Below are 14,922 nucleotides of genomic sequence, written 5' to 3'. Positions count from 1 at the left end.
CGAACGGCCTATTAAACATATGCAAATAGCAGCACAAGTTGAACGCACCTGTCAACCAACAGAAACATACACTGGCGCCATGTTTATTTTCTTATTCCATTATTGTATTTTTGTTCACTTTGTTAAGTTTGCAAGGAGTTTACAACAAATTGTTTGCATAAAACATAAATTGCATTAACGCACTTTATTCGATAATATTTGAGTGAAATAGACTTCTATGTACCAAAACAATCAAGTTTTAATTTAAGCACGGTTTTATAGTATTAACAAAACGGTAAGGAAAATTTGATTCCCCACCTCCGGCACAAAATAAGGATGAAAAAATAGAATTTGTGTCGCTCCCATAGCGATTTCCGCTAATAAAGTAAACTACATATATTAGATTATTTTTATAAAAACTCTTAATAAAATTTTTAAATTTATTATAAAATCGTTATAAATAACTCTTGTATATAAGTGAAGTTATTTGTTGACTTTGTTTATATTGCGTGTGAATGAATAGCAAAACATTGTTTTTAAGTTAGTTAAATTTTTTTTTTTGTTACACTAGCTTCACTCTGTGGACAAAATCAGAAAATTTTCCTTATTGTGTCGGCGAAAATATAAACGCCGGCAAAGTGGATGCACGTAGTGCCCTGGGTGTACCCCAGGATTATGCTGGAATGGTTGGCGGCGGCGTTGCAACTGGGCAACATAGTATGTACAACACAGTTGGACCAGCAGAAGGTATATATAAAATATATTTAAAATGGCTTATTTATAATACCCATTAATTATTTTTTATAGCACTCATTGTTCGTGATATGGTTCAAATGCCCCCGCCGCCATCAAATGCACCAACCTCTGCTGATGCCTGCCTTAGCATTGTACATTCTCTTATGTGTCATCGTCAAGGTGGTGAAAGTGAAGGATTTGCAAAGCGAGCTATTGAGTCTTTAGTAAAAAAACTCAAAGAAAAGCGTGACGAATTGGATTCTTTGATTACAGCCATCACGACAAATGGTGCACATCCTAGCAAATGTGTAACTATTCAGCGAACCTTAGACGGTCGTTTACAGGTAAATATTTATAAACAAAACTTTTAGTTTTCATAATATTATCAATGGTGTGACATAATAATTTAACATACTGATTATTTGATATCGGCGTTGATTATCACTTTTATTACACTGTGCAATAATTATCATATTGCTTCGGTCTAGGTCTAGTTTACAAAGTTGCGAATAAAAGTTATTACGATGTTGAATAATATATTTGTTTAATACATTATGATTGCTTATTCAAGTCATATCAAATTCTATTAATTGCATTTATATTTTTAGGTTGCTGGACGTAAAGGTTTTCCTCATGTCATTTATGCACGAATTTGGCGTTGGCCGGATTTGCATAAGAACGAACTAAAACATGTCAAATATTGTGCGTTTGCTTTTGATCTCAAATGTGACTCGGTTTGTGTTAACCCCTATCACTATGAACGTGTTGTATCACCGGGTATCGATTTATCGGGACTAAGTTTGCAGTCAGGCCCGAGTCGAATCATAAAAGACGAATATTCTGCTGGTCCGTTAGTTGGGAGTATGGATATTGACGGTAATGATATCGGCACTATTCAACATCATCCATCACAACTAGTGGGTCCAGGATATGTATATCCACAGGGTCCAGGTAATAAATTAAAACGTATTCTTTTTTATTTTCTCTATTAAGAATTTAATTTGCAATTATGTTATAATGTTCATTTGATTTTTTTATTAACTTTATTTATTTTGTTGGCTTTTTATTTACGACTTTTGTTCAGTTTCTGATCCAAGTCATATAAGTGCAATGTTCTCCGCGGGTCGTACATTACCAAAAATTGAACCGACTGAAGGTGTCCCGCGGAGCACATGGATGGCACCACCGCCACCACGGTTGAGCCAACCGCCTCAACAGCATACAACACAAACGACACAACATCCGCTTTGTAAGATTTGATTTTAAATTTTTTATAAGTTAGAACTATATTATTTTTTTTTTGTTGGTTATTGTCATATATATATGAATGTTTATATCCAATTATTTGATTATATATTTTTTATTTTTTTATATTTAGCTGTCCCACACGGTATATCCATGGCTGGTACCATGAATTCAGGTACTGTAATGGCTCCACCAAATCAAACACAAAATTCACAATCTAATGGACCTGTTGGGCCAAGTATGAGTTCTGCAACTCATCATAGTCAAACGAATCCCTCTACGGATACCACATCGCTTTCAATGCAACAGTCAGCGAATGCAGCTAATATACCTCCAGGTACAAGTGGAAATGCTGCTCAGACAAATGCTTACTACGGTCCAAGTACATCACAAATGGCCAGTATTGCCGAAGCTAAATACAATGCAGCTTTAAATAGCGGTCCTAGTGGGTCCCAACAATCAGTTGCATCACATATGCAAAACGGTTATGTAACAAATCAGGGCCCATCAGGACCACATAATTACAGTCAAGTAACAGCAGTTCAGCATGTTTCTCAGACCGGCAGCAATATGAGCGTAGTACCTAATCCGGTAAATGCGCCGCCAGCTGGCACTTGGACTGGCTCCAGTACATTAGCATATACTCAATCAATGCAACCGCCAGATTTGCGTGCACATCAAGCAGGTTATTGTGAGTTCTGCAATAATATAATAAAAAATTGCTTCATTTTAATTTTTGTATATACTTTTTGAACAGGGAATGCGCCTATGCCTGGTGAAATTACAACTCAACAGACGCAAACGCGTTTACTCTCTCGCCAACCTGCTCCTGAATATTGGTGTTCAATTGCCTACTTTGAGCTAGACACTCAAGTAGGTGAGACCTTCAAAGTACCCTCAGCTAAACCAAATGTTATTATTGATGGCTATGTGGATCCATCCGGTGGTAACCGTTTCTGTTTAGGTGCATTAAGCAATGTACATCGCACAGAACAATCCGAAAGAGCAAGGTTAGTTTTAGTTATTTGCTTTTTCTTACATAAATTGCGTATAACACATAATAATATATGCTCTTTTTTCTTTTTTTTTAGACTTCATATTGGGAAAGGAGTACAATTAGATCTACGTGGGGAGGGTGATGTTTGGCTTCGTTGCCTAAGCGATAATTCTGTATTTGTACAAAGTTACTATTTAGATCGTGAAGCTGGTCGTACACCAGGAGATGCTGTACACAAAATTTATCCAGCCGCTTGTATTAAAGTATAAATGATATATTCAAAAGTTAATATAAAATATTATACATAGAAATATTTTATAGGTTTTTGATTTACGTCAGTGCCATCAACAAATGCATTCATTAGCAACAAATGCGCAAGCAGCCGCTGCAGCACAAGCAGCTGCTGTTGCAGGACTACCTAGCTCACAATTAGGTGGACCATCAAGAAGTAAGTATAAAGTATACAAAGATTAACTCAATTTAATTAAAATTAATATTATTTATATATATGAAAAGAATTTGTACTTATGCCATATTATGGTAACGTTCTTACTAACTAATTTCTTTTGTAGATATAACTGCAGCCGCCGGTATTGGTGTAGACGATTTACGACGTTTGTGTATTCTGCGTTTAAGTTTTGTTAAAGGTTGGGGACCTGATTATCCGCGACAATCTATCAAGGAGACACCATGCTGGATCGAAGTACACTTACATCGTGCTTTGCAACTATTAGACGAGGTATTGCATCATGCTATGCCACTTGATGGACCCCGTGTTTAATTTCTTACATAAAATTATGAAATCACTAACGTTCATTTAATTTTAAGAAAAATTAGACTTATGTTTCTTATCGTTATTTTTATTGTGTTTGCCTTTAATTATCAAATAATATTTTAAAGAAAAAGCTTTTCAGGAACAAATGTGAGTTAAGTCTAAACTTTACTTTTAAGACATATTAAAAAAATAACTCAATTATGTTAAAATTTTTGATATGACAAAATTACAATTTATATATTTGTTGCAAATTTTTAGCTATAAATTTTTCTTCCATAAGAAATGAAACTATTTTGTTAATTTGTTTTATGTTCAAACTTTTGGTACAATTTTTGAAATTATTATTTTTAATACCATGTAAAAATAAGTATGAAGATCTGTTTATTTTATTATATACACATGCATATATATATAATAATGAAAAAGTTAAAATATATATTTACATATATTTAAATAAGAGCAGTGCAGATTTATTAAATATATACATAAAAATAAAAGTTTTACAATTTAAATAGTTGTTTTTGTTTACCGATATACTGTATACTGTGGGTTTACTTGATTATCTAACCACTTTATCCATTCCTTTGTAATATTACATTCCAACGTCACTTCCTCGAAGACAGCTGATCGGCAAACTTCGTTAAAATGCATTTTCGTAAACATGTTTAGGGATTGTGTATTGGCTATATTAACTTTAACTTCGAATTTTTGGACATTTAAATTGGTTTGAGCATATTTCAGCATCAATAACATAGCTTCCCAACCGTAACCTTTTCCTCTTGAGCTGCTCTCCGCTATCATTATTTCAGCTTCAGCTATTGTGTAGTCCGACACAGTTGCTTCATCATCAATGCGCAAGAATAGATTTGTATCACCTATTAGAGATGCTATCTCTTCGCCGGTCTCTTTGTATTGTTCTTTTCCAAGTATAAGAAAAGTACACTTATCTTCATCTTCACGCCAACTTTGCTGCATTTCATATTCCTCTTCGAGTGTTAGAGGTTCCGATGCTGTTAGCTTTTGTAATTCAGAGGATTGCATCCATTCATGATATTTGGGAACGTGTTTTGTTTCGTATGGTACTAACACCACCTTATTTCCAACAATCTTAACATTTTCATTTAAACGCATTCTTGATTTGTTATAATACGTAAACAATTGACAAATATAAATAATTAATATATTATTTATATATTCATATAAATAATTGTAAATACAATGCAATACAATATAATTTATCGTTCGATAAAATTTATATATTATTACTATTTAACATTTTTTATGTTCTGTTTTGATATTTCTTACTGGATGAGAGAATAAATTTTTGTTTTATTTTTACGATTACTCTTTGGTTAATAAACAAATAATCAAAGAATATCAACAATACTGCATCTTTTATAAAAAAAGTTTACGAAAGGTACCAAATGTATATTAGATGGATAGATAAGTACCTGACTTCAGAACAGGGAGGAACGCAAGGTCAAAATCAATTATATTTTATATATCTGACAAGTTTTAAAGGCCAGTTGTTAAAGTTCCCACTTCATCAGATGTTTGGCCAGTCTTTTGAAAGAAGTTGAAATAGTGCATTTCGGTGATTTTTCTTAAAATGGAAAAAATGAATATTGTTTAATAATTAATTCCTCCATTTGAAAGGAAGATAGTGCAAGGTTGCCGTAAACAGAATATATTTCTAATTTGATTGTTCATTGTTCATTCTTTTTGAATTTGGGGAATTTTATTACTGAACGATATTCAATCTTTTCCATATTATGAAAACATGTGTTGTACTATTTTAATAATCATAATCAAATTAATTTGATTACAAATGTATCAATTAAAATTTTTTAACGATTAATTGCTCTAAAGCATGGCTGTCCAAACCAGATGCGATCGCGAGCATAGATTGGACGCCGGCAGAAATAAATACATACGTTCATAATTTTTGAAAAAAAAGGAAAAATGCGGTTAAATTTAGTTTTAATAATTTATCAATTTAAATTTTTTAATTGATATAGCATAAAAATAAAATAATGTAGTTTAACCAGTACACCAAAAGCAAATTTACATAATTGTAGTAGATTGAAAACATGTCGCGGGCCCCATAAACATTGGTCGAAAACCGCATGCGGAACGCGTGCCGTGCTTTGGACAGCCTTGCTCTAAAGTATTCTTTATTAAAAGTGTAGCAAAACTGTTTCATATCGCTTTATATATCTTTGATATTTTAATTTACACAAAAAGGATATGGAGATTTTATGCCAGTTTCCGTCATTGTAAAATGACATAATACACTCTCAATTACTGAGAAATGTAAAAAAAATGTAATTTCGAGCAATAATGTTTAAAGAATTTCTAAAAAAATCAATTTGGAAGTTTTTTTTGCCTAGATACATCTCAGTAAATATTGAAAAACATTCTTCCATGTGATATTTGTCATTTTTTTGGATCAAGGAATCTTTTCCATTAGTGTATTTACTCTACCGGTCTTCTTCGAAACTATGACAACTTTATTAGATCATTATAATTAAAAATAAATAACTTACATAAAACCAATATTTTTTGAGAATCAAGAATTTTTTGCATGTGATTGGCAAGCGTTAGATCTTTCAGTAGAAAGATCTACTTTTAAAACATATTGTTTATTTTCGAATTCACCTTATATAAACTTGCCTAACAAAATTCGTTAAGAGTGACACTGATTGTGAATTTTTGGATCAATTTGTGTATCATAAAAAAATTAAAAAAATTTTAACATTACACATTATTGAGTAAATCGTATAGGTCAATGGCGCCGCATATTAAAAAATTTCGCTGTACAGTATACAGTATTCTTCGAGAGTTTTGTTTGCAACATCTGCTGTATTTTAGTTTATTCTTGTTTTCCATTGCACATCAAGTTCAAAATTTCTATAAAAATGTTAACATCTAATATTAGGATTGAATCGTAATATCAACAGCATTGATTTTCACATGGAAAAATAGTTAGGTTTATATTTTAAAACCGTTGGACACCACATAAAATAAATAGTTCAAGTAGTCATATTTCAAGACTTAATACAGAAATGAATAACACAAAAACAGATAGAATTGCAATATTTAAAAGAATATGTGCTTTATGTATACAGCAAATATATTAATTTATACACATTAAATGAAATTTATAGCTTTATAAATTTTATATTATTTACTTTTTTGATTTTCTCTTAAAGCTATTTACTAATACCCTAGCCATAATGTAAACACTTCAATTTAATTTCACAAATATCTTCGAATCATATTCGAAAATTTTAAGTGTTCACTTTGAATACTACATACATTTTGCGTCACTTAACTAGATTATATTTAGTACTTATTTACAATGTTGACGCGGGAATACTTGCTTAAGAACAGCACGCAACCCTGCTGCCAGCTGTTTACAAGTTTAAGTGAGCTACTAAAAACTAGAGCTGAGTACAGCAGGTCCAGGAAAATAATTTGTATAAATTTTCATTTTTTATAAATTAAAAGAAGTAATTTTGTGGTGGATTTTCTTGTCATTTTGATTTTATTAAAGAGACGACAGAATTAAACCATTGCGAAATTTGCTTCTTTTGGCAAAAAATTATCAAAGCTATTAACATCTATAAATCACAAATATTTAAGGATTTTGTTTTGATAAGATATTTTAAAGAAATTGTCTTGATTTGTTTCATACGTAGGAGTGCTCATTATTTGTGGGTTTCCTAAAATAACCAAATATATGAACAATCCAATTTATTGAAAAATCGATTAAACTGTTGGATTCCATGTATTGGATGTTTTTTTGAACCCAAAGCGTCGTTTATGTAGTAGGGCGAAGATAAATAGTCTTTTGTTTTTAATGAATTTAGTTTAATTATTTTAACTTGTTAATTAAATCTAAAGTTCTTAGTGGTTCGAACTATCAGAAAATGCCATCCGAGGCGGAAGCACAACCAAACAAAAAGCCACGTTTGGATGGCTTTTCGCTAAGCGCAATGGAAGAAATGAAAGTCCGTGCTCAAGAAGCAAACATCAACAGCGAAACTTTACGTCAATTTCAAGTGTTGGATGAAGTGCAGTGCTCAGGGAGTGAATCAGGTAATAATCAGATAATATAAATGTAAATTAAGCAGAGGAAAAGCATTAGCCATTATAAGCGTTGCATGCTTAGGTTTTTTTATCGATGTAAATCTTGCTTTATCAATAAATAAACAATTGATAAAATCTTGGAAGTGATGAATAAGAAGATAAATATTACTGAGAACTTATATAGTAGCACCACCTGTTTTTAACTTGAGAAACATAGTAATGTAAATATACGGGTATAATTTTTATGAGCTTAAGATTTATGGTATGAAAAACAGATTTTTTATTCAGTATTGCAACGACTGTCTAAGCAGCAATGCGCTAAACTTTTCGCTACAGTCACTTTATTCTTAAGAGTTTTCATGACAGATTAGAATAATTTATTATATAAGTTACAACTTGTAAAATGCGTATGATTCCAATAATTCGCTTAGACGTTCACAAAACCTTAACGCACAACACAGGTAAGAACGCCTTTCTATTTGAGTCTATAAATTGAATATTCAAATAAAAATTTGACAAATAAAAGAGCATTAGTACTAGAGCATTAAAATTAAACAATTAGAATTTATTTATTTAATAAATTGTATTACTAAAATCAACAAATATATATACTTTAAATATGTTTTAAATGACTTATTTAGAGAACGAAACCAATGGTAATAATAAAGACCAACTGGCCGAGGAGTATGATTCATCTGATTTAGATCTAGATGATGATGAAATTGAAAATCTATTAAATGAAAACTTACCTGACGACCTCAAGGAATCTAAAAGGCCGAAATATGAGGAACGTTTTAAAACAGTATTAGAAGGTAACACATATATAAATATACTAATATTCATGCAAATGTATTTCAATAATAATTAAAAATGTATAACAATTTACTTTTATAGAAAAGGGACATAATCATTTTGAAGTACTACCGGAAGGATGGGTACAAGTAACGCACAATAGTGGTATGCCATTATTCCTACATAAAAAAGCACGTGTTGTATCAGCATCAAGACCTTATTTTTTAGGAGCTGGGAGTGTTAGAGTAAGAATTTGTTTTTAATTTAATAGTAATATTAATAATAATTCATATTTATTCTATCATTTAGAAACACGCTATTCCATTAGGCGCTGTACCGTGTCTAAATTATAGGCGTGCTTTGGAGGAGGAACGGTTAGAAAAATTGAAGCAAGCAAATTTAATGGAACCTAACCAAAATAACGCAACAAGAGAGACTGAAAATGAATGCCCTTTACTTGAAGAAACTCCAATGGACTTAGATCAAAACGTACAAAATGCAGCAGAAAGCAATGGTAAATAATTTATTTATTATAAATTGTATATAAAATATTTGATTGTTTTGAGTGCACTTTTCGTCGATGTTAATTATTTAAAGGCTTTTGTGAACTAAATTTTAGTTTCTTAATTTTGATATATTTTATATAAATATTCGTTATATAAATAACAGTTCAATTATTATAATATACTGGATGTGAAAATCGCTCAAGTGTGTGGGTGATTCATGTCATATATCTGTCTAACTTATCTACGGCTACATAAAGTCATATATGCCTATAATCTAAAAAGTCCCAACTTTTTTTAGCACAGAATACAATTGCTCCTTTCAAAACTTTAATCATTTAAGGTATTGTTTTACAGATATGACAGGTTTGGATATATATAACTGTTGTATCTGATTGATTGATTGATTGTATGTTTGCTCGTGATCTGCGTTTTGTTCTAATATTATACAGTAAAATAAAAAATAGGCAAACTCAAAAGTTAACTTTTAAGTCGTTGAACTTGTGTTTCCAAATAAAGCTGTAGTTTATAAGCTCGTTCTAATTTAAAGCACGGTAAGTGCTTTCGTTAATGTCACTAATTAAAATAAAAAGTGACAAAAAACCTGGAACTACAGCACTGAAAGTTTGTTCAGCCTTGGCTACTTGTTAATTAACACGATTAGTCATCGTTTCTAATTTGACAGACACGAGTTCTAAGCCTGACACTAGCAGTCCAAACAAATTATATACGGACTATAAACTAATTAAAAATTCGATTATTTCCTAAGACCAATGATGATGAGTACTTGGCAATACTCGAAACAGCGTTGCATAGTTTGGTTATTATGGACTAAAATACCACCTTCATAAACTACAACTAATTCGGGATGCAGATTATGCCTCGAAGATGAGGAAACTACCATGCATATTCTTTGTGAATACCCAGCTTTAATAACGCTCAGAAGAAATTTGTTTATATGGAACTTCTATCGTCAGAACAGATTAAGAAATCTTCTCTAGATTTAGTTCTAGACTTTATTCACAAAGCTTTAAGGGACTTTGTGTAATGAATAGTGAAACTGGTACAATAGAACTCTTCTGGCCGCAGTACCGGCTGTTGGGCGATTTCACGCTTAAACCAAATTCCAATAAAATTAAATAAATTTTTGTTTGTCTTTTCTTTCTTTCTTTGCTATTCGAAAACACTCTAAAATTTAAATATAGTTTCTTTGCCACATAATAGAGGAAGTAAAATAAGATCTCGTATCTACATAGTCTGACTGCCTTCTATACCGAGGTAGTGCCTTCTTCATTACTTCAACACTTATATCACAACAAGGCTCTCTACACGCACTTTCTCTCCGTTCAATTGAGCTTTGGACCCACCTATTCGAAGTGGCCAGAGACGAAAAACGACTTTCACACACTACAAAAATTGTACTGGACAAACTTAAGTTTCATGCTAAATGTACTAATATTGTTTGTCACGCATGAAGATTTTCAATCCCAATTTGTTACCCAACTTCAACCCCATCATTCATTATGTCGTCCATTAATTTACCTATTTCACAAATTTAAATTCAAGACTTCCTCCTCCATCCTAAAACAGATTTTACCAATATCTCATTGCTTTTAATTCTATACCTTGTTTGATTTGTAATCCATTTCTGTTCATACCTGAACTACAACAACCACAAATAAGGTTTTCAATCTATAGTTTAAAAAAACTGTCAATAATTTCTTAAAGTAGTGATATACCCAATATCAATAAACATCTTTATAATAATGATAACTATTTTATTATAATCAGGACTTGGAATCGATTTTAAATTAATTCCACAGTGGAAAGTTGTTGTTTCTATAATGCTGTGTGTACTGATTCGTTATTGATTTAAATAATAAACAAGGAAAGATATAATAATTTAGATATAATAAAACGAATAGCTTTTATTTTATCGAATACCGTACGTATCATACATAATGCTTCGGTAGATCGATATTCGTTAAGTCGGTAACGTGATAATTTCTTAAATTATAAAAAACAAATTATACGTACAAGTTTATCGAGAACCAACTTTTGTCAAATAGAATAAAAATGTTCATGATTATATATATATGTACAGTGGCTCACAGCTTATTTCGTGCAAGCAATATTTTTGTAGATTTAGTCGTGAAAATTCAAAATTTTGTTCAAAATAAAAAATTTTAAATATGCAACTTTAAAGAATGTTTAGTTTTTATTATAAAACAAAAAAAAATTTAGCAAAAATATCAATATTCAAGAAGTTAAGTGAACAAAAACAAACATACACCAAATTCTGACCTCACAGCTTATTTCGTGCAATACATTTTTTTTAGAAAATTAATAATTTTTGGCATAAAAAAGTGAATTTTAGTATTTAGTGGGATAGTCCTTTTGTTTAATTACTGCCTCTAACCTTGAACGCATTGAAATAACTAATTTTTGAGTATATTCCACTGACATTTTTTGCCATTCCAATTTCAAAGCAGCTTTCATACTTCCCTTGCTATAAATGTTATGTTTTCTTATGTTAGTTTCCAGAATATGCCATAAATTTGCTATGACACTAAAGTCAGGTGATTGGGGAGGTGTTTGGATGATGTGTGGACAATTCCCAACAAGCCAAGACTGCACAAGACCCGACTTGTGCTTCAGATCGTTATCCTGGTAAAAACAGAAATTGTTAATTATGCCTAAATATTCGGCACTTTTATGCAAATTTTGCTTTAATATATTAAGATACACTTCTTTATCCATTGTTGATTCTATAAATTGTAGATTACCTACTCCTGCCGCTGATTTACACCCCAATACTATCACATGCTTTCCACTGTGTTTAACTGTGCCATATAAATGTTCTTTTTGGAGCTTAGTATGTGATATATTTGGCGTATTTTTAATAGTATTTCACATATGATTTACCATCTGAAGCGTAGAGATTAAATTTACTCTAATTGACAAAAAATACTGCGTTTCAGAAAGAACTATTCTTGTACAGGTGGTGTTTGGTAAACTGCATGCGAAACCGTCGGCAGGCATGTGATAGTATGGGGGTGTAAATCAGCGGCAGGAGTAGGTAATCTACAATTTATAGAATCAACAATGGATAAAGAAGTGTATCTTAATATATTAAAGCAAAATTTGCATAAAAGTGCCGAATATTTAGGCATAATTAACAATTTCTGTTTTTACCAGGATAACGATCTGAAGCACAAGTCGGGTCTTGTGCAGACTTGGCTTGTTGGGAATTATCCACACATCATCCAAACACCTCCACAATCACCTGACTTTAGTGTCATAGCAAATTTATGGCATATTCTGGAAACTAACATAAGAAAACATAACATTTATAGCAAGGAAAGTATGAAAGCTGCTTTAAAATTGGAATGGCAAAAAATGTCAGTGGAATATACTCAAAAATTAGTTATTTCAATGCGTTCAAGGTTGGAGGCAGTAATTAAACAAAAGGACTATCCCACTAAATACTAAAATTCACTTTTTTATGCCAAAAATTATTAATTTTCTAAAAAAAATGTATTGCACGAAATAAGCTGTGAGGTCAGAATTTGGTGTATGTTTGTTTTTGTCACTTAACTTCTTCAATATTGATATTTTTGCTAAATTTTTTTTTTGTTTTATAATAAAAACTAAACATTCTTTAAAGTTGCATATTTAAAATTTTTTTTTTTGAACAAAATTTTGGATTTTCACGACTAAATCTACAAAAATATTGCTTGCACGAAATAAGCTGTGAGCCACTGTATATATATATAAACTGAATATAAACTGAATTGCTTTTTAGATAATAACGTAATACCTACGCAAACTCAAAATTCTATTGTTAAAAATGTCATACCTCCTGCCAAAATTATGACTGTCACTGAAAATACACAAAACGAGTCCTTAACACCGGATCAATTAAATGAATATTGCAAAAGTCTATTTAAGTTTAAGGATATACGAGTACTGAGATTTAATTCGTGGAATGCAAGACGAAAGTTTACAAAAAATCGCAAACATATAAAGAACCTGCAACGGCCTACCTTACCAGATGGCACTAAGCTAATTAAATTTCCTATACTTGCGCCTAGTGGCGAGTCAAATCAACACACGCGCGGACGTAAGGAGTGGATTATGAATCCAAATAATAAAAGCTACGTTTGTATTTTACATGAATATGTACAACATGCCTTGAAAAAACAGCCAACTTATGAATTTAAGGAGTTGGAAAATGCTGCAACGCCATATTCCGCCACTGTGTCCATCAATAATTTAAAATACGGCACCGGATTTGGTACTAGTAAGAAACAGGCGAAATCTGATGCTGCACGAGAAACATTGGAAATCTTAATACCGGATATGAAGGATAAAATAACCGGTGTTCAACAGGATAAGGCTGCAACGAAAACAATACATAAGGATTTGTCGGTAATGATTTTTTTTAACTTATTTAAATATATGTATGCAATAGTACTAAGTGGTTACAATAAATGTATAATATAATATATTTTCTTAGGTGTTCGATGATATAAAAATTGAGGATCCTCGCGTAGCTGAATTTTGTAATAAGACAACTGAACCGTCACCGCATGTTATTCTATTGACTTGTCTACAAAGAAATTTTGGATTGGGTGACATTCAAGTAAATTATGAAATAAATCGCACCAAAAATAAGAAGAATGAATTCACCATGACAGTGGGTAAGCACACAGCAAAGGTATTATGCAAGAATAAACGTGAAGGTAAACAATTAGCTTCTCAAGCCATTTTACAGGTAAAAGAATATTAAAAAAATATATTAAATCAATTTTTTTTATTAAAATATTTTTTTTTCAGATTTTACATCCACACATTAAGACTTGGGGCTCTCTACTACGACTTTATGGTAATAATTCTATTAAAACTTTCAAGGAAAAAAAAATGGAAGAACAAGAAATTACAGTGCTTCAAAGTAAAGCAGCAATTAATCAACCAAATTATGCGATATTAGATAAACTTAGAACTGAGATGTTAAAATTAGTTGAAAGAAATAAGGATATAACATTAATGGGTACTTTTGTACCACCAAACGATGTTGACTTGCCATCCTCATCTGGTTCTAATTTAAATAATGTAGATCTATAAATGCGGTAATGCAGTGGCCCAATCGGCTTAAGTAGATCTTTACGATCGCCATTCAAACGTTACCTAATTACAAAATCGACAGAAAATTACTTTTTTAACTTAACATATGTACTTATTGTCATAGGACCTCAATAAGGAAACTCTAAACTGGTATATAGAGATAAATTTTAATGATTTTCAAATAAATTAATAATTGTTAGTAACTCTTAATGTCGTTGTAATATAAAGAAAACATAATTATGTATTTAAAAATACTGCATGCATTTGCTATGCAATTCTGCATACCTAAACAATTTACACTACTGTTATTATTTATAGAAGCCTTTAAACAAATTAACCATATACGAAATGTAATCTAAAAGTAATGAGAATTATAGTTTTTTTTTTTTAAAGTTATTTTAACATTAACTTCATCTGATTTAAAATAGTTCCTCGTTGATATTGCAATTTTTTTCTCTCTAAAGATTGCAGTTTAAAAACAATGCTTAACTTTCTTTCTAGGCATGGTTATCTCATCTATTTTTGAAAACTTTTATCCTTTGAATGACTCTCCTTAGTTTTGAAATAAAAAGTTACAGTGATTTTACGTTTTGTCACAAATTGTTAGATTAACAAAGTAAACAAATATTGCTCCTACCATTTTTATATTGAAAACTCTTGTAAAAATTTTTTTGGTG

The 14,922-nt window shown here is 31.0% G+C and overlaps 3 protein-coding genes across 6 annotated transcripts; 2 read left to right on the top strand and 1 right to left on the bottom strand.

The window, feature by feature from the left end:
• Positions 1–96: 96 nt before the first annotated feature.
• Positions 97–3,892, top strand: LOC119680559 (mothers against decapentaplegic homolog 4). Its single transcript, XM_038093453.1, has 10 exons — positions 97–274; positions 551–726; positions 787–1,058; positions 1,323–1,665; positions 1,799–1,963; positions 2,093–2,650; positions 2,717–2,969; positions 3,051–3,219; positions 3,278–3,404; positions 3,529–3,892. Exons 2-10 carry the CDS (start codon positions 663–665, stop codon positions 3,735–3,737), a joined length of 2,160 nt encoding a protein of 719 aa, XP_037949381.1. The 5' UTR covers positions 97–274; positions 551–662; the 3' UTR covers positions 3,738–3,892.
• A 307-nt stretch (positions 3,893–4,199) lies between these two features.
• Positions 4,200–4,903, bottom strand: LOC119680040 (N-acetyltransferase 9-like protein). Its single transcript, XM_038092664.1, has one exon. It carries the CDS (start codon positions 4,860–4,862, stop codon positions 4,257–4,259), a length of 606 nt encoding a protein of 201 aa, XP_037948592.1. The 5' UTR covers positions 4,863–4,903; the 3' UTR covers positions 4,200–4,256.
• A 2,222-nt stretch (positions 4,904–7,125) lies between these two features.
• On the top strand, positions 7,126–14,457 carry LOC119680039 (microprocessor complex subunit DGCR8-like). Of its 4 annotated transcripts, none has more exons than XM_038092660.1 (8): positions 7,126–7,210; positions 7,645–7,832; positions 8,465–8,635; positions 8,718–8,860; positions 8,925–9,129; positions 12,924–13,549; positions 13,638–13,895; positions 13,958–14,456. In XM_038092660.1, exons 2-8 carry the CDS (start codon positions 7,664–7,666, stop codon positions 14,243–14,245), a joined length of 1,860 nt encoding a protein of 619 aa, XP_037948588.1. In that variant the 5' UTR covers positions 7,126–7,210; positions 7,645–7,663; the 3' UTR covers positions 14,246–14,456. The 4 variants fall into 4 exon arrangements, with proteins under 4 accessions (XP_037948588.1, XP_037948587.1, XP_037948589.1 ...); XM_038092659.1 differs by having other exon boundaries at positions 7,145–7,210; positions 7,638–7,832; XM_038092661.1 differs by having other exon boundaries at positions 7,160–7,193; positions 7,638–7,832.
• The last annotated feature ends 465 nt before the right edge of the window (positions 14,458–14,922 follow it).

The sequence above is a fragment of the Teleopsis dalmanni genome, chromosome 2, assembly GCF_002237135.1.
Source record: "Teleopsis dalmanni isolate 2A chromosome 2, ASM223713v2, whole genome shotgun sequence".
NCBI lineage: Eukaryota > Metazoa > Arthropoda > Insecta > Diptera > Diopsidae > Teleopsis > Teleopsis dalmanni.
The sequence above is the reverse complement of the archived record's forward strand: the minus strand, read 5'-3'. Positions and strand labels throughout refer to the sequence as shown.

Coding starts and splice junctions, on each gene's coding strand:
- LOC119680559 (XM_038093453.1), top strand. CDS start 663: ATGGTTGGCGGCGGCGTTGCAACTGGGCAACATAGTATGTACAACACA. Junction 727..786: donor CACAGTTGGACCAGCAGAAG/GTATATATAAAA, acceptor TATTTTTTATAG/CACTCATTGTTCGTGATATG. Junction 3,405..3,528: donor ATTAGGTGGACCATCAAGAA/GTAAGTATAAAG, acceptor TTTCTTTTGTAG/ATATAACTGCAGCCGCCGGT.
- LOC119680040 (XM_038092664.1), bottom strand. CDS start 4,862: ATGCGTTTAAATGAAAATGTTAAGATTGTTGGAAATAAGGTGGTGTTA.
- LOC119680039 (XM_038092660.1), top strand. CDS start 7,664: ATGCCATCCGAGGCGGAAGCACAACCAAACAAAAAGCCACGTTTGGAT. Junction 7,833..8,464: donor GTGCTCAGGGAGTGAATCAG/GTAATAATCAGA, acceptor TGACTTATTTAG/AGAACGAAACCAATGGTAAT. Junction 8,636..8,717: donor TTTTAAAACAGTATTAGAAG/GTAACACATATA, acceptor TTACTTTTATAG/AAAAGGGACATAATCATTTT.